The following is a 23,810-nucleotide window of genomic DNA, read 5'->3' on the forward strand; positions in this document are numbered from 1 at the left end:
AACACTAAACATGCATTTGCAAACCTTTTCTGCTCCACCTATAATCCTTCACACATGCCCTCAGCCCAGCCCCACTCTGGTCAAGGTTTTAATAAAATCACTAGGTAACTTAGCAGTAAACAAGCTTTTTAAGCCACCGGATCTACTCTCACGTGAAGGTGTACACTTACTATGCCACACTAAATGCCTGCAATCAATTTTTAATTACAGAAACAGTAGTGACTCGAAGATAAAGCAGGCAACTCACTGAGAAGGAACTGAGAGACTGTTTATTACAATGAACGCCCACCATGAGCCAGACTTGCGAAGAGTTGTGACACAAAGGAGTCAACCAACCAGTTCCCCTTTCTCAGAGGGATGCTCTTACCTCTGGGACGTTTTCTTATATTTCCTCCTGTGGGAAAAGAAGCATAAACACACATCAGAAAAGAGTTTGAGGCAGGTGGTAGGTTAGAAAAAGATAGCTTCAGCGGGGATGGACGCAGAGGTGAACACTTTGTAGAAAGTTCTCTCTGTGAGGCTTGTGGGTCTCAAAGCCCACTTAAAAGTTTTGGATTATTGTGTTACATTGTGGTTGGATGCAGAGAATCATAGTCTTATCAGCTACACATAGCATCCCAAGAGCTCAATGGCTCTGCCCCCGATATTCTGCTCTTTCCCCTCTGAGAGCACTGTAGCATCTTGGTTGAGATCAGACCTTAAAGACGGCAAGATCCAGGTTCAAATCTCAGCCCTTCATTCACCAGGTTCATGGAGTTGTTGAGGAGTAAGTGGGCAGAGGCTGTGAAGCGTGTCTTGCATCTGGCACATATTAAATGGTCCACAACTCTTAGCTATTTGTACTGTCATTACTGTTACTATTATCCCCATCAGCTAGCACTGAAGTCCCTTTAAAGACCTGCCTTTTAAAATGTAAATGTGTAATCATGCAACTAAACCGTAAGACCAGTCTAAGGTCTTCAGAGAAGGAAGACATGAGAAAAGGGACAATGAGAAAGTCTAGAAGCAAAAATAGTGAGAGCAGAATCAGGAACTTGCTACTGGCTAAGCTGTGGGCTCAGGCCCCTGGAAGAACACGTCCCCAGGAAGCACAAGTAGCTGGAGTTCTACTCCACCTCTGCTATTTAGAGTCCTCACTTAGCCTTGGGCAAATCCATTGGGTGCAGGGCTTCTTAATCTATCAAACGGAGGTCACATCTGCCCTGGTTATCTCACCTGGGTCACAGTGGCAATCGAGGAGGAAATGGCCATAAAAGTTTATTTTCCAGTGTATCCCAATGTTTTTCACATTTGTGTCAGCTTTTGTAGGCTCTGAAGACCCTCAAAAGAGTTTTAAAAGACTCTTCAATGGAGGGGATTAAAGGAAAGGAAGTGCTGGGAGAGGAAGACGCATCTCCCAGTAGCATCTCCAGGAAGGGCAATGCAGCTGTCCTTGGTTCCACACCAACATTCCCATTACAGTCACTGCACCAGAAAGCCAAGCTACTGATTTGTTAATAGAGCTACATGTCACACATGCTTTAAAAAAAGGCACAGATGTTTCAAATTCAGAATCCCTATGACCTGTGACATCTCTGTTTAAATGAAAACATACATGGCAGTGTGACATGTTAAGTGAAGTAAGCAGCATGCAGCACCGAACCCACAATATGATCTTGACCTGATAGGTACTGATACCTATTTATCTATAAGGAAAAACACCAGAGTGATAATCACGAGCCCAGGGTAGTAGGTTAATGAATCATTACTTTTATTTTTACTTGTATAAATTTTCTATATTTTCTATTTTAAATGAGCATTGATTATAATTAGAATAATTATAAAAATTTATAAAATATTCAGTCACATATACAGATATATACATCTATTGGAAGAACATACAGAGATATTTACATGTTTGAATTATATCATATATGTAGGGAGGAAGGTCAACTAACAGATGGGTTAGGGCTTGGGCTTGAGAGCAAACTACCTGTGTTCTGATCTTGGCTGTGGCACTCAGCTCTACAGTGTTGGACCAGACATTCAACCCCTCTGAGCCTCACTTTCTTTATCTGTAAAGTGGGAATAATCAGAGCACCTCTCTCAAGACCTTGTGGTGAGAAATAAATGAGATAACCCACCTGAATGTCAGCTCCCCAAAGGCAGATTCTTTGTATGCTGCCCCACTGTATCCCACTGCTTAAAACAGTGTTTTGCACCCCCTCCAAAAGCTGTGATGGGTGTGCACTGACCATCCTGGACCATCCCCCCACCCCAGCAGTGATAGTTCATACGCTCTAGGCAGTAGCAAAGGCAGAGGTTTCATCCACAGGCACAAACACAGTGAGCTGTGGGTGTGACCCATGCCCTTGGCCCTCGTTAGAACTGCTGTCTAATGCACCGGGCTCGGGAGTCTCTGGCAAGACTGGAAAATAACCCAGTGAGAGTGTGCAAGGGTCAAAGGTAAGGGGGCAGTCGGGGCAGATGGATGCCCCTGGTTCCCACCCAGAAACTCAACTAGTTCTGTCAACAGAGTGTATCTTCAGAGGCCAGAAGAAGACAACCTTTGCTATTGGCTTCCACAGAATTCTGCCAACATTTGCCAAGGATCCTACAAAGGCACTGCTGGGAACGCTGAGTGCATCAAAATGAACAAAAATAAGAATAGCTTCCAATTTCAGCACCTACTAGTAACAAGCACTTAACATACATCACTAATCCTCATAATAATTCTACTAAGATCTACTCTCTGAAAGAATCTGAATCCTAAAAAAGGAAATTAATACATGTTACCAAAAATGTTATATTATAACAACCAAGACAAGGGGTGGCTCAGGAAGCTTCGTGAAAGAGGTAGCTTTGATTGATGGGCAGGAGTTCAACAAGGAGGAATACGTAAGTACGTGGGCAAGCAGGTAAGAAGGGCGTGCCTAATGACCTCCAACCAGCCCGACTCAGCCCAGCCAGATTCAGAGGCAGATAGCGGGTTCTAAGGCTAAAAAGTGCTGAGCTAATCGAAAAAAGTAATGAAATGTATACTTTTTTTTAAAAGATGACACCTGAGAGAAGGGGTCACCTGTTGCATTGTCTTGTGGAAAGACAATAGGGTTCTGGAATGTGATAAACCTGGTTCAAAATCCAACTTCTCCCTCTCTAGCCGCGAGACTCAGACAAGCTCTACACTAAAGCAAGCTTTAGCTTCCCCATCTATAAAATGGGAGGAATGATCTCAGAGAACATAATGCACTGAATTTGCCAGGTACCATGCATGCCATATAAGGGGAATTCTAAAAGTTTTAGGACCCTGTCGCCTTGTTCTGAGTTTCTTGAGCTCAGGGGTCCTGTCATATGGGTCTCTGTATCTATCCCAAGGGCATGCACATCGACGGGCACATGGTTGGTACACAACCAATGTCTGGCAAAATAAATACATCATTTGTAGCTGCCACCCACACATAGCAAAAACATGGGTTGTGCATTTGGTAGACCCAAAAAAGAGAGACCAAAAAATCTGATTTTCAGTCCAACTCACCTTCCCAACATTCACTCCCCACCTTCACAGATGCATTCCTGACTTCACAGATTCTGAAGCTCTCCCTTCCCATGTTGTCCCATTTAGACAGACAGCCCCCATGTCCAAAGAGACCCAACCCAAACAGTGTCATCTTACACTGGAGCTGGAAGGTCAGCACTTAAAGCACAAGAGAAAATACAGATCCATGGAAATTACTCTACTCAAGATCCTACTCACAGATCATCTTGCCTGGGCAAGATGGTGAGGCTTGAGTCCTACTTATCCTTGAGCTTTCAGCTTTCAGCTGAGTCATCACTTTCTCCCGGAAACCTTCTAGGGCTTCCCAAACTGGATCATCCCTTTTGTGTGTTCCATGGTGGCCAGAGCTCATCTGTTATGCTGATAGCAAGATCGATAGCTTGTCCACTACCTGCTAGTGTTTCTCCCTTGCCTAACATCGTGCTTGACAAATGACAGCTGTTCAATATACTGCTGTTGCGTGAATGAGTGAATTTATCAAGACACTGATCAAAATGCTTTCTTTTTACTCATTTTTTTTCTGTTTAGTGATGAGTTACTACAAGCAGTGAGGCCATCTACCACAGTCATGGTTTTCTACACACAGGAGGAATGCAATGAGAGAAGGCTGGCGGGGGGAAGCTGGAGAGGAGGCTCACAATTGTTGAGCATCTCCTCTGTTCCATGTCTGTTACATAAATTAACTCACTTTGACCTCCTACAGACCCTAGGAGGTTTACCTCACTTTATACTTGAGGGCAATGAGGCTCAGAGAGGTTAAGCAACTTTTCTAAGGATACAGAACCTTGAACTGGTTGAGACAGAAAGCAAACTCTGAAGCCCTCAAAGAAAATTGAGAAAATTAGTCAAAGAAGTCAAAGGATGCCTGGAGGAAATTTAGACACTCGACAAAAACAAACAAAACCAACCACAGAACATACTGGGCTCTTTCCATCCAAACGCAGGAAATGAGCTGGAAAAGAACCTAGTTTATTCTTGGCCTTTTGTTTTTAAGAACTTCAACAGAATTTGCCCCTGATTCATAACCTTAAAGACAAAGGGAATGTTTTTAAATGCTCTGTTTGGGTTTCTCAAACTTACTTTACATTTATAATTTTTTGAAACTTATAACAATACATCACAAGTCTCAAGATTCACGGAGCTAGACTGAGCTCATTGAGACCACAGAGAATGACCAGGAGCTGCTGTGCTCTGGTATCTCGGCAGTGTGGGAGATGGAGAGGGCACACCTGCACACTGAGGCAGAAGGCAGGCCATCTTCACAAGGCCAGGCTGAGGAAGCCACATGGATGAAGGCCCAGAGCACTTTGCAAACTCTGTTCCCCGGAAGGCCCTCTACCCTTCACTCACTCACACACACACACACACACACACACACACACACACGGCATTGTTTGTCTATTCACTTGTTGTTTAAAGAGAGGCATTACAGTATAGCGTTTAGGATCACTTACCTAAGCTAAATCCCTTCTTCAACTTACTGTGTCCAATAAGCTGTGTGACCTTTGGCAACTTACATCACTTTCCCAACCACCAGTTTCCTTATCTGCAAAATTTGGGTAACAATAATATGCATTTCACAGGTTGATGCGAGAGTTGAATGTAATAATGAATGTAAAGTTTTTTTTTGTTTGTTTGTTTTTGTTTGTTTGTTTGTTTTGCAGTATGCAGACCTCTCACTGCTGTGGCCTCTCCCGTTGCGGAGCACAGGCTCTGGACGCGCAGGCTCAGCGGCCATGGCTCACGGACCCAGCCGCTCCGCGGCATGTGGGATCCTCCCGGACCGGGGCACAAACCCGTGTACCCTGCATCAGCAGGCGGACTCTCAACCACTGCGCCACCAGGGAAGCCCCTGAATGTAAAGTTTTAGCACAGTGTTGGGCATCCAGTAAATGTTCAAGAACGAGTCAGCTACTGTACTTATAACAATAGTACTGCATAAGTGATAATGGTATTATAATTCCATAGGTTTCCAAATTTTGTTTGAAAAAAAAGCCTTTCATTGATTAAAAAAGTTTTAAAAAGAAGTTTAAGATTGTTTTCTAAAGTAGAAAAGTTGAATACTCCCGGTTCTCATCTTAGAACACTTGAGCCACAAAGAAAGCAGGTGCTAATCTCAGTCCTACTAAGCAGAGGAGGAACTGAAACTCTGCCCAGCTCTCCTCACTCCTCACATGCCCAAGGGAGCCTGCAGGCTGTATACACTCTGACACCCACCCAGCAGTGGTCCCTGTTAGCCTAGCAGACCCACACACTTTCCTCTAATGTCAAAGCTGGGTCGTTGCTCAGAAAGCAGGAAAAAAAGAAAGTAAAATTAGATATTTAGGAACTGGACACCATGATAATCCTTAGAAATATCTAAAATTATCTTTAAGAAAAAACCTTTTTATCGATAATTCCCTAAAAACTGAAGCCCAGTGAGTTGCTTACACAGAATCCCTAAGCATCCTCTAGAAGTTATAACTCAGCACAGAGATATCATGCTATAACTAGTAAAATTATTGATTGACCACATCCACTTACCTGTTAGGCAAATTAAAAGACTCCTGGTCTTCACTGAAAATCCATGTCTGTTTAACTCTGGAATGTTTCTATGAAATCGTGGATTGCCCAAGAAGTATCAAATAGTGTGTACGTGTTATGTGTGCATGCATGTGTACAGAACAGGGGAAGTGATAAGTTGGAAAAGTCTCCTCTGGAAGGCTTCAGTCCATTTACGTCCAGCTGATCACATTCTGACAAGTGGCTACTGAGAAGGGAGTATCAGCAAAGAGCACTGACCCCCAATATTTAAAAAGGTTCCCCAGGGCTTCCCTGGTGGCGCAGTGGTTGAGAGTCCGCCTGCCGATGCAGGGGACGCCGGTTCGTGCCCCAGTCCGGGAGGATCCCACGTTCCACGGAGCGGCTGGGCCCATGAGCCATGGCCGCTGAGCCTGCGCGTCCGGAGCCTGTGCTCCGCAACGGGAGAGGCCACAACAGTGAGAGGCCCGTGTACCGCAAAAAAAAAAAAAAAGGTTCCCCAAAGCTGTCCATGGCTGTGTCATCTACACCTTGAACTTCAAGACCCTGCACTTCATTTTACCTCTCTTGGCTCCAATTTGGGAGAGAAGGGACGAAACTAAGCAAGCATAAGGAGTGATTCCGGCCACAGTACACCTGGACTGCCAAAGGGCAGAGTAGAGACAGCAAGGAAATAGCAAAAAAGAAACAACAGTGTGGCAGACGCAGGATGCTTTTAAAGAGCTTTTTTTGCTTTTTGATGGCTAGCAGTTTGCAGAGTACTGGGCATACCCACAATCACATGTAAGTTTCACAGACTCCAAAGTCAAACAGATGACTTGGGAATCATTCCTGATAGCCTGGGTGAGTGAGAGTCAATTAAGCATTGACGTTAAATCATGAAGTACCTGGCAGTCTTTCACTTTTTTAAAGTGAGTATCTTTGAGTAAGAGCCATATGGTTGCTGCAATAATGAGGTTTATAAATAGGCTTAATATTCAAACAAGCTGGCTTAGAAAAAAACCAAAACTTGTGCTTAGTCTCTAAGTTGATAGCAAGATACCTCCCAGTTGAGCACAAGAAGATTTTCTGGTCTGGGAAGTTGAATATGCAACAACTCCACACACACAGTGAGAAGTCCAGTTCTGATGCAATGTTCTCCAGGGTTTCTGAACAATAATGACTCACTCTGCTCCAGATCCCATCAGATCCCATCTCCATCCTTCCTTAATGAGGTCACTACTGCTGCTGATGCACAGATAGCTTTGGAAATGTTGGTTCTCAGGCTTCAGCTCCCTCAAGGGAGAGGAGATTGGGGGACAGGCTTAGAAAAAAAAGTGCACAGCAAAACTCAGGGAGTGAAGTACATGTTCTCACGAGTTCAGGTCACATGCGGCTCACTCGTGGGAAAGTGGACTGAGATAAAATGCCACAAATATCCGTGAAATGATCGAGGATCTGAATGATCCTCTGATCCTCCGGTTTTGTTTTTTACTGGCATATGGGGTGTCGATTGAACAAAACTGGATATCGCTAGAAACTTCCACTGAATCTGTCTTAAATCATTTGTATGAACTACTTTAGATGTTGCTGAGAATGGAAGGCCCTTGTACATTTCTTCTCATTTCTCCCAGTGATTTCATTTCCATAATACCCATGTTAAAACCTACATTTGCAAAGCTATATATACTGATTGCTTTACGGCCTTTCTCTTTTTTTTCTTTTTTTTTTTGCCATACGCAGGCCTCTCACTGTTGTGGCCTTTCCAGTTGCGGAGCACAGGCTCCGGATATGCAGGCTCAGCGGCCATGGCTCACGGGCCCAGCCGCTCCATGGCATGTGGGATCTTCCCAGACCAGGGCACGAACCCGTGTTCCCTGCATCGGCAGGCGGACTCTCAACCACTGCGCCACCAGGGAAGCCCCTTTCCCATATTTTTAACAAGTAAATGCCAATGAGAAAATATATATAAATTGTGGTTTCCTGGCACCTTCCAGCAGACTATTTGGGGAAGGGGTGGGGAGAAGAAAGATATTAGAGAAAATGAGAAACTTTCTTCTCTTACTAGCTCAAATATTTCTTAACTGATGAGCTATAGAATGAAAATCCATATGGGCAACAATTCTATTTTCCTGGTTGGCCAAAGATCCAAGGAAGGACAAAAAATAAAAAATAATGAAGTAATATAAACTCACTTTTACTTGGAATAACCCAATAATTAGGAAGGAGTTGTTTTTGCTTAAATTTTCTACAGAATTTTTCTGCCAGGTTGTCTATTGGGGAAAATTGTCCTACAGATTCCCACCCTTTCATTTAGGGCTCTTAGAAAAGGAAGATCATGTCTGGGGACAGCAACTCCCAGAGTACAAAATTCCAATATGTTTAACCCAAAGTGATGAGATCAAATTCAAATGAAGGAAGCCTTCGAGAGTGTGGTTTGGGGTTGAGCATGGTAAATCAGAAAGATGAGCAAATGCTAATCCGAAACACAGCTGCAAATAAGATGATCAATGTTTAACTCACTTCTGGAAGCAAATGTGTTTCTATCTAATGCCGGCTGGGCAGTGGAAACAGGAGAAATCCTTGAGGAGAAGGTTTAGTTCAAACTAAACAACCCCATAGGAAGCCCCACCTGGACCGGCACCAACTCACAGTCAATCCACCCCACGCCGGGTGCGCCCACATTCCCACAGGGCTGTGTCTTCATAGCTCCCCCTCCCCAGACCCCTCATCTAGCTGCAGTCAGCTGGCCAGACACAAAAATCCAAATCTCCTGTTCATGCTTGTTTCTCTCCTGGGCCTGGGTTAAAAATTCCAGCACTCAGATTACTGTCTAACAGATCCCAAAATAGGACCCCTCCCCAAAGAAAGCTGAAATCTTCCTCTGAAAAGCATTATTTTTTAGCAAATCAAGGACCATTTCCCTCTAGCTTAAAATCTACTGCTTAAAGCTGGGCAGTGAGCTCATCAGTGGCACCAATGAAAAAATACGGAAAGGTTGTTAAAGAAAACAGAAAGTAAATGTCATGCTTGTAGAAGTCCAAGTAGTACTTTTTTGTATAAATGATCTATCCCTCCATTCACATATTTACAACCACTTGCAGTGTTCTAAGTACAATAAAACTGTGTGGGCGGGAATGGAAGAGATCTTTGTGACCTCCTTCCTGGGAGCCTGTCTCCTGTTTCGATAAACATCAGTGAGAAAGGCTGAAAACAAAAATATTTCTTAATATCTGTGACAACACTGCCAGAGTGGAGATAAATCCAAAGGACTGAGACAAAACCTCACTCTTCACAGATATATCCCTGTAATTAGGGGAGGGATAGGTTTTTTAACTGAATTATCCAGAGAGATGCTTGAATTCTCTACTCTGTTTTCCCCATGTAGATTTAGCTAGAACAAAAACTGTATCTTCTGCCAAGTTTAACTTCGGTGACCAGTCTAATGTTTTTAAGCCTTTCCTATCTCCCCAAGTAGTACCTCCTTCCTTCTCTCCTCCACCTTTCCTCCCAACTTGTTATCAAAACCTACTCCGGGCAGAAAGCAGCTATTGGCCATTTACAATTCCAGGTGAACGTAAGTCACTACAACAGCTCCTTGGAAGCAGATGTCCTTCCTATTTCCTCTCAAATCTTCTCTCACAATAGAATCATCTATAGAAGGCTCTTCTCTGGACATAGGCTCTGTAAATTTCAACAATTTAAATATGGCAAAAGCAAGGCCGATCCCCAAAATACAGAAAAAAAACCCAACCCACTCAGCTAGCAGATGCACTCCTAGGGACCATTTTGAGTGCCACTGTCAACTGAATCAGTTGAGTATTTGAACCAGATTCTCCTCAGCTACAGTTATCCTCACTGAAAGTATCCAAGACTCCCACAAATGGATGCTTTGAACAATTTTTTCATTTTTTTAACCATGACTAATTTCAGTTAGTAGTTTTATAGACAGAATGGCAGTTCTAAACATTTATGAAGCTTGATTTACAATAATTCATCCTTATATTTCACAAATGAGCTACGCAGGACCCTGTTCATGAAAGTGTTTATAGTTTCTCATAGTTAGCAGACAGGGCTCCAAGTCACAACCTAGAGTAGTACACTAAATATAAAATACTTTGGGGGGGTTAATTTAAAGATATTGTAAGACCCCTTAGAGTCATCCTCAGACAAGACTCAGAGACGTAGAGAAAAAAAAGGGGTGGGATATTAATCTGAATTTGAACTACTCCTAAAAACACACCTGGAAGTAGCTTTCAAAGACTCATCTTTCACTACCAGATTTACTCAGTGTCTCTAGAGTGTAGGAAAAGTCTTGCTTATTTAAGAATTTTGGTTGTTTGGAATCTGGATAAACAGAATTTAATGGTCTTTGGATGTCTAATAGTGACTTTCAGTCAAAATGCATCCTCACATTGCTTCTCACTCTTCTACTGGCCTTAAGGGAAAGGAAAGCTATATTTTGGCAGACTATTGAATATTGGGTCCCTGCAATAGGTCTTTGGAAGGGAGTGGAAAAGAAGGGAGGAAGGTCCATTTTTGGAAGGCCTTAAAGAGCTTCCGGGGAAAAGGCCATGGATGAGGCAGAACTGATGCGGAGGGTGAGCACCATGGCAGAACTGTGGATGCCCCAAGAGACAGAGGCCTGGTGTGTGCACATAGGACACCTTGGGAGCAGCAGCAATGAGGCGGCGCCCACTGGACGAGCCTAGACAACAGGACAGCCTCCTGCAGGGTCCAGGGAGCCTCCACCCAGCCAAGCTCCACCAGACCCTTCTGCAGGGGGCTGGGCTCCAAGCTCCGAGTCTCACTGCCTGGCTCATGCCTGACAGTCCCCACGAGGTCCGTGATGAGGGCCTCATTCCATTTAGCTTCTTGGGTCATGGTCTCTTTCTGCCTCTGGAATACTGGAAATGACCCTGCCTAGCCCTCAGGTTTCTGTCTTTGCTGCAAACCCATGTTGTGGTGGACATGACACCAAGCAGTCAGTACGAGGGTTCCAAGCAAAGCCATGTAGATTGACTACTAGCTGGTCTTTCCCAAATGTTAAACAAGTAAATGCCAATGAGCAAGTATATATAAACTCATAGTCTTCTGGCAACTTCTGTCAGACTATTTAGAGAGGTCACACTAAACTATGTTCTCCCTACTTGTAAAATTTATAGAAATATTAATTTAGCATCATTCAGACACAGACATGAATACACATATTCACATATACATATTTATACACATATATATTATTTACAATATGTATTATATCATTATTTTATATATATATAATTTTTTCTTCTTACTTTGTTGGGCTGTACCTTATATCTACAACACAGACCTTTCCTTAAATCTCCAGGCCCTCTTATCCAACTGCTCATGTCTCCTCAGGGACATCTTATAGGCCCCTCATAGTCAATATGTCCAAAACTGAGCTCATGATTTCTACTCCGCATTCATTCTGCTGCCACACACAACCAAACTTGCAAACTTGATCCCTCCTCAGTGATCCCGATCTAAGTAAATAGTACCTGTGGATTCAAGCTAAAAGCCTCGGAGTTATTCTAAATTCCACATTCTCCCTCACATGCCAAGTCCAAATCCTGTTGAGTCTATCTCCTAAAAATCTCTCAAATCCATCCCCACAGACCTACAGTGGTTTCCCATTGCTAAGGCTCCCTGGTCTAAAAGAAGAGGCAAGATCTGCCCCTTTCTCCAGCTGTGCCTTGAGCCTCCTGTCTCCACACTGTTTTTGCTGCAGCCACTTGGCCTTCTTTTGTCTTCTCGGAGGCGTCATGTCCCTTTGGCTCTTTGCACGTGCTATTTTCCCAGGCCTTGGACACCTTAGAACACTCTTCCTCAACTCTTAACTAACACCTACTTATTCTTCATATCTCAGCTTAAATCTCACTTCTTCAGAGGAGGCTTCCCTGATTCCTAGACCTGGTGTGGGCCCCCTCTTATGTGTTTCCACAGTACCCTGTACTTCTTTGCGGCACTCATCACAGTAAATATCTATTTGGGGAATTAGATGTTTAACATTCGCCTCTACCTGTAGACTGAATGCTCCCTAAAGGAGGGGACATTTGTCTTGTTTCCCACTGTATCCCTGGTGCCTAGCATAGTGCCTGCCACATGGTAAGTGCTAGAGAAATGTTTGCTGAGTGAATGAGTGATAGATGAGATTCCTGCATTTGGATGAGTGCGTATTCATTCAAATTTATAAATAAAACTCATTACCTATAGTTATGAATGATGTCTTCTTGACTGAATTATTCTCTTAAGATTTTTCATAATTTCACAACCTAGGAACATCTAGATTTTTCTTATACTCATTTATTTTATTTAATAAGAGCTGTCAAAAGGTCTTTAAATAAAGAGTACATTCCAATAAGCCTGAAGAATATAGCACTTTACATGGATTCAGTATACGTTCTCCAGAAATAGAGTATTTTATTTGTTGTAGAATTCATTTGTATTACTAATGGGAAATTGTGATGGTCATTCTCAAAGCTGTTACAGACTACATTATGTGTCTCATATTTGATCATTATTTTCCTTGTCATCTCTCAAAAAGCTATGAGGTGGGTCATGTGAGCACTTTCCCTCCATATGGGGAAACTGGAACCAAGGAAAGTAGTTTTCTATGAACCAAAGAAAATTAAAGACGGAAAATGGAGCTAGAAATGAAGAAAACTCTTTGCTTAGGGCTGCTTACCAACAGACAGAGGCTGTAAAACTTAGCCAAAATAATAAATAGCTGCTAAATACTGAGTTGTAATTAGTTAATAAGTTAGCACAACCAAATTCTGATAAGCAAGTGATGATGTACTAATATATGATATTAGTATTCAAGTAAAGAAAATTTCATTCTAAATATAAGAATCTACTTAACCCTTTTTGATATTCACCTCTTTCTCCCCTTCAATATACATTAAGAACATAATTCAGGGAGATTTAACTGGCCTTTATTAGGAAAAGAAAGACTCAAAAACAATCCTTCAAACACAAGTCTTCCTTCTCTAAATCCTAGGACATTGTGTCAATGTCATTTACCTAGCAATTAATTATTGCCCATACTTTTTTTGTTGTTTTATAACTTTTCACTTCTATAAAGAATTATCCTGTCTGCCTAACTAGACTCTAAGTTTCCTGAAAGCAGGGCTTTTCTCCTGATACTTTCATTTCTCTTCTGAAGCTCCTAATATCCGGTATATAAGAGACCAATAAAATTATGCTGAACCACCTGACATTTGCAATTAAATGGGAGAGTGAAAGGCCCAATTAACACCCTAAAATATGTAATCTGGGGGAAAGAAACATCAATTTTTAAAAAATATTCTTTTGGAATTGCTTTATTAGTGAGGTTCAGGTGAAGCCCCTCTTCCCTGGGTCATCTGTTCACAAGGCTTTAACTCAGAACCATGACCCTCAGACCTGAGGCTCTAGGCCAAAGGTCTCTCCATAGTTCCAGGCTGCTATCACCACCAGCTACTTGAACCTTACAGAGCCTGCTCCAGTCCAGCACGTCTAAACCCAAATTTATCATTCTGCTGTATCCAAGCCTGCACTTCTCTTCGTGGTCTCTAACAAGGCAAATGGCACCAAACTCACTAATACATCCGAGACAAAACAAGCTTGGAAGACAACTTCTCCTTCTCTCTTTCTCTCTGCTCCATTCTAATGTCAACTGTGCCCCTTATTTTTTCCTCCTCAGTAGTACTACCATAACTGAAGAATCTTCTCCAACTGATTTCCAGGCCTCAAGTCTCATCTCCAATCTGTCCTCCATACTTCTTCCAGAATAGCCATCCTAAAAGTCAAATCTCATTGTGTTACTCTCTAGCTTAAAGTCTTTTAACAATTCCTTAGAACTTAAGGGATAAAGGGTAAACTCCTTAAAATTACATGCATTCAAAAAAAGATTCCCTGAAAGATGAATGGAGAATGTCTGGAACACATTTGGATGTGTGTGTAACGTGTTCAAAGACCTGCCTCCTTAAACTATGAGGATGTATAGTTTTGAATAAAACAAAAAGTAAATTTTTTAAAATTCCATGTGTCACTACCTGGCCCATGCCTTTTTTTCCAACTTTATCTCTCATTCCTCCTTGATGTGTCAATGTCTCCCATACCTCTGTATTTGTACACTGTTACCTCCATTCACTAGCTTTATCTATCCCTCAATATTGCACTAGATGAGCTGCGAGAGGATACCTCACAACTACCTTTTAAGGAGAATATCTAAGACCTCTGGGGATTGGTTTGTCAGGGAAGGTAACCCTGTTACCTGCACAGCTGATGGACCAGGGACCAATGTAGGGGCCAACTGCTTCTGAGGTGACCTGGGAGATTTCTCTCCAATAGCTCCATGTTGAATGACAGCAGCTAGACCCAACCACACCCTCTCTTTTGGGATTACCGGTAAGAGGTGAGCATAGGGAAGGGTACTAGGAGTCAGGCTATATTCCTAGTTAAGTAGACACAGCTTTTCCAGTTGTCCATAAAAACAGCTCAGAATTCTGAGCTGATGTACTCTGTGCTGACTGGATGACTCCTTGTTTTCCTCACATCTCTGCAAAAGGCTGACATGAATGAAAGAAATCTGTGCAAGTTTCTTCCTTGTGACTAAGGACTCTGCTCCGAGTAAGTCTGCAGCTCACTGCTCACACCTTCTCTGGCCCTTCCAGGCAGAGGTAGCTCCCCGTGTACCCTCTGTAACTACAGTCAACACTTCAGGGTGTTCATCTCTTTAGCTATAGCCTTATATCTTACAGCCTTATGGCTTATCTACTTTTGCACAGAGTTTATCAAAGTGCCCGGCACATAACAGACACTCAGTAAATGTTAACGGACTAAACTTCTGTTGCCTGAACACTGATGACCCTATTAAAAATTTCACATGAGTAGAAAGAAAATACAGAATGAGACGCCTTTATTAAATAAGAAATACAAAACCAAAGATCCAGGCTTCTTTGCCTCTGGATTTTCCCCCCACCTTTGATGTATACTTTGGAAAAGTCACTTAAGTTCTCTGGACTTCAGTGGGGGGTATTAGTGAAGACTTTCAGAGACACCAAACTTGAAGTAGCCTGTGCAGGAACACAGCCTGATGGATTCGCGTAGCTGGGACAGCAGACAGAATCAGAGAAACAACTGCAGCAACTGGGGCTTGTGGGAGCAGACCCAGGGACTTCCACTCCATCTTCTCCCCTCTGCTTCTCTGTAAGTTCTGGCCTGTCTTCTGTCACTGAAAGCTCTTCTCCATGCAGTAAGAAATGGAGCCAGCAGCAGCCACCAGGAAAACCCAGAAGAGAAAGCAGCACTCTCCCCCAGCCAATAGAGAATCTCAGTGGAGGACTCTACTGCTTCTGCTTGGGTTCTGTGCCACACTTGAGACCAACCGCTGTTGGCAGAATGGCGAAATTCTATGATTGGCCAATCCTGGATCTTGAGCCCATGGAGGGCTGGGGGGCAGGGGGTCTACTGCCATAATAAGGGGGATGGGAAAGCTTGCTGAATAGACAGAAACAATAATCCCAGTCTGTGACCCTAATAACCATAAACCTGGGGATACTCCAGTAACCAAAACAGATCAAAAAAAAAAAACTATGTCCTCATGGAACTTATATTTTAGTTGGAGGAAACACACAATAAACATAATAAACCATACCTCTGTGTATGTTCATAATACTATTTTAGATCATGCAAAAAAAGCATCATCATCTTCATAGAGTATTATAAAAGCATAAAGTTTATTGTACTGATTACCTCATAGTTGGGCAAAACAGATATACAAAAGCTTAATTACAATTGTGACAATAAATGCCAAGAAATAAGTGAAACCTGTTCTCTTGCTCTAAATTTTTTTTTTTAAAAAGTATAGAACACCCTTTTGTCATCATATAACAGGAAAAAACTCTTGGTCAGGACCCAGGGTACAAGTTATGACTCAAAACCATACAGCCGTGAGGCTCCCCCTCATCATCAGAGGAGGCAAGTGCAGTCGTCATGTTTTCCCTGACTGGAAGATTCCCTAACAAAACAGGCATTGGGAGGGGCTCTTAACAATTCCACCCACTCCTACAGAGGATAGAGTAAGGACAACAGCACTTGGGGGACAACCGAGGACATGGAAACACAAAAAAAGAGGTTCCTTCCTCAAGGAACTTCTATTTTAATTGGAGGAAACAGACAATAAGCATAATAAATAAATTAAATATATAGTATTAAGACAGTGAAACATGCTAGAGAAAAAAGGAAAGCATGGAAAGGGGGATGTGTGGGGCTTGTAATATAGAGAGGACCATCTCCTATATTCTCCACACTGTAGATTCTTGGCAACAAACCTCTTGCTGCTGGTAAAGACCACTCCAGGCAAGTGCAGAAAAGGGGAGGAAAAGAGAGAACCTGGGTAAACATAAGAGTGGGATTCTGCCCTGGGTCGTGGCTTTGCCGCATCTTGCCCAGTTTCCACCTCAGTTTAGATTCCTGTGCCCAACCTGGGTAATGATGTTAATTAAATCCACCTCCCATCTAGTTCATGGAATATTGTGTTGATAGTATCACGTGGCCTATAAGCTGACCCAGATATACATTTACCTTCATTTTGAATACTGAAAAGTTCATCTTTGGGTCTTTATGCTTCCTTCATCACCTATTCATTGAGCACCTACTATGTGCCAAACCCTGTTCTAGGCACTGGAGGTACAGCAGTGAGCAAGACACATAAAGTGTCTGTCCTAAGGAACTGACATTCTACTGGAGGAGATGAAAAATTCAAGGATAGATTAAGTAGGCGAGATACTGACAATACCACTAAATAGTCCAGGCATGAGATGATCAAGTCCTGAAACTTAGATGGCTCTCAAACAAGGTGAACCAAATTCCTGACTATCTGTGGTCACCTGTAAAGCCCCTTCTATACAGGTGTCATGGTAATAAATTGGTATGAAAATTCAATTTTGGCTATTGAGTTTTCCTAAAATGTTGAAAGAACATCTTCCTTTCTCTTACTGTTAATCCACTGTGGGAGCAAAGAGACACACACCCTTCCATCTCCTAAGGTTTCTATTTTGTTAACAGCAAAAGTGTTATTCCAAGTTGTATAAAAAAGCATGCACTTTGGTTTCCGGAGTCTTTAGCAACTTATTATAGCACTACTGCTTTGTTTAAAAAAAAAAAAAAAAAAGTGGTAGTAAGAACCATAACAGTAGTAAAAAAAAAAAAATGTCATAACAATAGTAACATGTCCTTTTTCAAATCAGAAAGTGAAGCTACAGATCTCCTGGGACTGCTGTTGGGCAGGGTGTTTCAGTAGGAAGGGTAAAAAGAGAAGGATTCAAAAACACACATTTGGAAAAGAATCAACCCACACCTTTTATGTTCAAAGGTACAGGGTGCTAGGTAAACACGAGAGACTTGAAAACAAAAATGCAGACAACAATTTGGGGAGAGAAGCCGAACAGATGAAACAGAGGAAGCTACAAGACAGTGCGTTGTAAGCTCTAAACGCTTTTTCACACAAGTTTCCCACCTCAACCTGGCTGATTTGCCCAAACACTCTTTCCCAGCCTGAGTAGCTCTGTGGAGTTGGTTGGAATTGTAAAGCAGCCTGAGAGAAGCAGTTCCTGAGTGTGTGCACATGAGTCCCTCCAGCTGGGATGTCAAGGAGACCAGCTTGACAACACTTTGACATTGTATATTTTGGACCCAGATTTTGTGGATGCAACAAACTTTCTGTGTGCACCACAATATGATCACATGGAGTGTTCATCACATATAACATGAGCTTATTGTAAACACCTCTCTGAGAGAGGTGCTGCATTGTGTGCATCTCAACTGTTGGAAGAGCCCGCCAGCCAGAGAGACAAGATTTCCAAATAAGTTTACAGCCTCTGCTTGCAGCAGCCAGACAACCCAAAAATCATGTTATTTGGCATGGTTTCTTTCCCATTTAGATCAATGGCAATGAAACTCACTTTGATTATTGATGGAAGGGCTTTTATAAATTGCACTTTAAATGGGGATACCTTGAAGAAACACCTACATTATTGCTTCCCTTTAGAAACTGTGAATATCCTGGTTGGAATGTGGTCTCCCCCAAGATAAAGATAACTTAGATCAGTGCCTTTCTGACTTGTTTTGGGGGGTGTGTGCATGTGTGTGTGTGTGTGTGTGTGTGTGTATGCTTTCAAAAACAATAACTGCAGCAAAACAAACTGCCAAGGTGCTGGTTTTCCCATCACTGCCCTTGGTAGGAACAGAAGGTCTGGAGAATATACTTGGAGAAAACCTATTTTTTTTAATCTGCACTAGATATTTGATGCCAAATATCTGGGAAATGAGTATCTGGTGGCTATGGAAGGTATCTTTGGGACCTGCCTGGTCAACTGAGGAGCAAGCTGTAACCATACAGCTGTCACTACAGCTTCCTGACTGGGATAACCAGCAGTTCATTGTTTATGAAATCTATTCACAGAAAATAACACATATTTTCAGGTCACCTCTCCTCAGTACCCAAAAACAGACAGTACCCAATGAAGTGAATGAAATTCAGAGATCTCTGTTCACCAGTCCAACTAGAATTCTGGCCACTGTATTGAAAGCAAACGCCTTATTTCACTATTCAAATATTACTAGGAAACTCCAATATTGGTTCTGAACCCTACTTTCTCCAAAAATAGTCCCTCCTTTCAGTAACTATTTTCCTGCTAGAAAGAATCCTAAGAAAATACCAGAAGTTGAAGTAGGCTAGGGAGAGGGAGAGGAAAATCTAACAGCCAGAATGCATGCTGAATTTGAACTGTTGGTAAGTTCTTGGACCACCTGCCAAGGTGTCTGCAAGCATTCTGCAGAGAATAACTCTTCCTTTGATTAAAAGTCTGTGACCTGAGTCCCCAAACTTTTCTCCCCTGACAAACAAACAAACAGAAATATCTCCATGAATACTGAGCTACTATAACTGAAATCTAAGGACATCTCCTCTTCCCCAAAGAAAGCATGACTTGGAAACAGCAAGGCATTCCGAAGCACTCAGAAAGACAAGTCTCGCTGTTGAAAGGAAGGTAGCAGTGACTGTAATTAACAGAGAAGCGGTTGTGGAACTTCTAGGGCTGTATTTTTAAGGGTCACGCAGGAATGGGGGTGAGCAGTCGTGACTCTGGCTGTGTAGTAAAATACTGATGAGAGGGAAATAGGGCGAGAAAAGTAAACAGATCTACTTACAGCCCTCGGAGCCGAAGCCAGATTTTCTCGATCTGTTCTGGTTGCAGGTATTTCAGAGAGTTGCTCTCAAATTCTTCAATCTCCTTGGTTGGCGACTCCATAGCTGCAGGTTATCACTGGGAGTGAGGCCGAGAGAGTTTGGGCTGTCCCCTCCCGCCTCTTTGCCCAGCCCTGCCCTCGAGCCCCAGTCAGGTGGCGAGCGCGTCTGCCTGTCACTTTCTGCGTGCGCTCCCCCTTCTGCGACCCCCCAAATCATGGCTTAAAGCGGGCCCAGAGGGCTGGCGACCCGGGGACCAGGTGCCCCCCGGAGGCAGCTGCGGGAACCAGCCATGATCGTGGGCTAATGCCAAGGGTAGGAATTGTGCTCCTGATCTAGGAGAAAACACCTCAGACCTATTCGGATTCTTTTTTTTTTTTTTTTTTCTCAAACAAAGCCAAGGAAGCGAACAGTTTGGCAGCTGAAGGACTGCAGGGGGGGAAAGGGAGGACCGAGTGGGGAGGAGAGGCGGCGAGGAGGGAGAAAGTGAGAAGGGGAGAGAGAGGAGGTGGGTGAGCCTAGGGGGAGCCGACGCGGAGCTGGGCGGTCCGACCCGGAGGCCGTGCACCCCGGCTCCACCCGCGCCCCCTGCCCTGGGGCGCCCCGCGGCTCCCCCTCCAGGTCGCTCTCTCCCCAGCCACGCTGCCTTCCCGCCCCCTCTCTGTTTTCTGTCACTTACCAGCAGCTCTGCTGACAAGCGAGAAAACTGACAACTGAGAAGAGTCGTCTGCGAGCGCGCCGGGACCAGCGTCTGGTCTGGCACCCGCGGGCGCGGAGGGAGGGGCGCGCCGGACACAGCCGGCGGCAGGGCACACGCTTGCCGGGCTCCAGCCCCGCACCCGGAGACCCGCGCGCGCCAGGGCGGCCCGCCGCGGCGCAGGGCCCCCAGCCCCGGCGAGCCGATGGCTCCCGAAGCCCGCACAAAATGAATAGCACGGCACCGCGCGCGGAAATCCCAGGGAACCGAGGTCCGTGTCCTCCCAGGGGGCCGGTGGGACAAACAGCCACGGCGAGGTTCCACGGAGTTTGTGCTTGGAGCTTTCATTCACAGCGCTCACTTCCACGCCCGCCAGAGAGTCGGTTCCATTTTGAAATATTAAAGCAATCGACAGGGACTAAAGTAACCACACATCACACTTAGAAAGTCCTGATATGTTCTTGCTAATGAGAGTCACCTCTCTCTCTCTCTCTCTCTCTCTCTCTCTCTCTCTCTCTCTCTCTCTCTCTCTCTCTCCCTCCCTCCCTCCCTCCCTCCCTCCCCAAAATGGTGTGAAAAAAAGGAAAATATAAACAAAAGTAAGGAAATTGGAGTTTCCACTGATTCATTACAGTCTCCTCAAAGGGTCCCTGGGCAGATGTTGACACTGGAGAGGAGTTTCAGCTCCACGAAGCTACAACTCAGTATCTGCGTCCCCCTAGGTCATTCACAATGTCAATAAAGTGTAATGCTCAGGCAGAGTGGGACCAGGTAATGCAGTTAAGAGGGGAGGAGAGAGGTGGGATTAAAAGAAAGACCAAAGACAGAAAAAGAAAAGAGAGAAAAGATCCTGGCTCAAGCTGACTGAGGCCCGGACATCACAGGAACTGGTGGTCAAGCTCCCTTCTAGATGCAGCCACCACCACTTCCCACTTCCCAGGGGCCATTTCAAACCTGGGACTCAGGGCTCCTGAGATTCAGGACGCAGCTTGCCCTATAATGGTATTGTCCCTCATTGGCAGTTAATGATTCAGTCACAATCCCAGCATTCTGATTCTATCCATCAGATATTTGCCTGCTTCTCAAAATTCAGATTTAAAGGTGAGAACTAGTTTTTTTCCATTGCTCAAGTAAATTTCCATTCAAGTGGCCTCGATAAAGAAATTTTAAAACAGTGTTTAAATGCTAAATGCTCATATATTTGGAAGTGGGCATTTATTTTCCAGAAATTAGAGATGAGAGTGATGAGAATGGCATGGCTAGCCCCATTCATTGCAGTGGAGAAGGTACCTGCCTCAAGGTGAGATGACAGACCTTTTTGATTGAAAAGAACTTACATGCTCACCTACCACACAAGCTGAAGTCACCTCATTAAAGTCAGTCCTTAAGGATTTTCTGGAAGCACATACAGCACATACAGCACATACAGTTAAAGCATTACTCTCAAGCAAAGACAGCATTAAGCAGTCAACATCTTACATTAAAATTGTTTACCTGAGGAAACCAATTTACCAACCCAAAGTCACCCAATGCGGAACTGTGACTTGATGGAATTGGACTTTAAGAGATTATTTTATGTTATTTTATTTTTTAACATCTTTATTGGAGTATAACTGCTTTACAATGGTGTGTTAGTTTCTGCTTTATAACAACTTGAATCAGCTATACATATACATATATCCCCATATCTCCTCCCTCTTGCATCTCCCTCCCACCCTCCCTATCCCACCCCTCTAGGTGGTCACAAAGCACCGAGCTGATCTCCCTGTGCTATGTGGCTGCTTCCCACTAGCTATCTATTTTACATATGGTAGTATTTATAAGTCCATGCCACTCTCTCACTTTGTCCCAGCTTACCCTTCCCCCTTCCCGTGTCCTCAAGTCCATTCTCTACGTCTGTGTCTTTATTCCTGTCCTGCCCCTAGGTTCTTCAGAACCTTTTTTTTTTTTTTGATTCCATATATATGTGTTAGCATATGGTATTTGTTTTTCTCTTTCTGACTTATTTCACTCTGTATGACAGTCTCTAGGTCCAACCACTACTACAAATAACTCAATTTCTTTTTCTTTTTATGGCTGAGTAATATTCCATAGTATATATGTATATATGTGCCACATCTTCTTTATCCATTCATCCGTCAATGAACACTTAGGTTGCTTCCATGTCCTGGCGATTGTAAATAGAGCTGCAATGAACATTGTGGTACAAGATTCTTTTTGAATTATGGTTTTCTCAGGGTATATGCCCAGTAGTGGAATTGCTGGATCATCTGGTAATTCTATTTTTAGTTTTTTAAGGAACCTCCATACTGTTCTCCATAGTGGCTGTATCAATTTACATTCCCAGCAACAGTGCAAGAGGGTTCCCTTTTCTCCACACCTTCTCTGGCATTTGTTGTTTGTAGATTTTCTGATGATGCCCATTCTAACTGGTGTGAGGTGATACCTCATTGTAGTTTTGATTTGCATTTCTCTAATAATTAGTGATGTTGAGCAGCTTTTCATGTGCTTCTTGGCCATCTGTATGTCTTCTTTGGAGAAATGTCTATTTAGGTCTTCTGCCCATTTTTGGATTGGGTTGTTTGTTTCTTTAATATTGAGCTGCACGAGCTGTTTATACATTTTGGAGATTAATCCTTTGTTTATGCGTTTGCAAATATTTTCTCCCATTCTGAGGATTGTCTTTTTGTCTTGTTTATGGTTTCTTTTGCTGTGCAAAAGCTTTGAAGTTTCATTAGGTCCCATTTGTTTATTTTTGTTTTTATTTCCATTTCTCTAGGAGGTGGGTCAAAAAGGATCTTGCTGTGATTTATGTCATGGAGTGTTCTGGCTATGTTTTCCTCTAAGAGTTTTATAGTGCCTGGCCTTACGTTTAGGTCTGTAATCCATCTTGAGTTTATTTTTGTGTATGGTGTTAGGGAATGTTCTAATTTCATTCTTTTACATGCAGCTGTCCAGTTTTCCCAGCACCACTTATTGAAGAGGCTGTCTTTTCTTCATTGGATATTCTTGCCTCCTTTATCAAAAATAAGCTGACCATATGTGTGTGGGTTTATCTCTGGGCTTTCTATCCTGTTCCATTAATCTATATGTCTGTTTTTGTGTCAGTACCATACTGTCTTGATTACTGTAGCTTTGTAGTATAGTCTGAAGTCAGGGAGCCTGATTCCTCCAGCTCCGTTTTTCTTTCTCAAGATTGCTTTGGCTATTCAGGGTCTTTTGGGTTACAATACAAATTGTGAAATTTTTTGTTCCAGTTCTGTGAAAAATGCCATTGGTAGTTTGATAGGGATTGCATTGAATCTGTAGATTGCTTTGGGTAGTATAGTCATTTTCACAATGTTGATTCTTCCAATCCAAGAGATTATTTTAATGACTTGTTTTGGGGATACAAGACAGAAGTATGATCCATCAGATTGTGCACCTTGTGCAGCGTGCTGTCAGAATATGGAAGCTAGTAATGATAATAATGGCAACCTTATATCCGAAACTTTCTACGGTCTGGTCTGTACTGTTCTAAGGGCTCTACACTCACATAACACTAGCAACAATGTTATGAAGCAAAAGCTACTATTGTCATCTCCATTTTATAGCAGAAAACTGAAGCACAAGGAGTTTATCTTGACCTACCAGAAAGAGAACTGAACTGGAAAAGACCAGAGTTTCAGTTATGACATTACTGTATCCAAGACAAAACTGTCAACCTCACAGGATCCCATTTTCCACATCTTTAAAGTAAAGAATTTATGCAAAAAGTTTTTTATGTCTGTTCCATCTTCATGATTCTATGAGGTCATCTGGAGAGAAGTGGGGAAAGGAAATGC

General features: G+C 43.0%; 1 protein-coding gene across 4 annotated transcripts in view; it reads right to left on the reverse strand.

Moving 5' to 3' along the window:
* Positions 1–23,810, reverse strand: part of PDE1C (phosphodiesterase 1C) — a gene marked incomplete at both ends in the record, with an annotated part of 536,637 nt that overhangs the window by 247,569 nt on the left and 265,258 nt on the right. The window contains 2 exons of one of the 4 annotated variants that reach the window (XM_079712014.1): positions 368–394; positions 19,253–19,353. The exons of the other annotated variants lie outside the window; for them this stretch is intronic. Coding sequence (XP_079568140.1) covers positions 368–394; positions 19,253–19,353 — 128 coding nt within the window. Of the gene's footprint in view, positions 1–367; positions 395–19,252; positions 19,354–23,810 lie in introns of those variants that run through there. 4 annotated transcript variants of the gene reach the window in all.

Source organism: Hyperoodon ampullatus (genome assembly GCF_949752795.1).
Source record: "Hyperoodon ampullatus genome assembly, chromosome: 9".
Lineage (NCBI taxonomy): Eukaryota > Metazoa > Chordata > Mammalia > Artiodactyla > Ziphiidae > Hyperoodon > Hyperoodon ampullatus.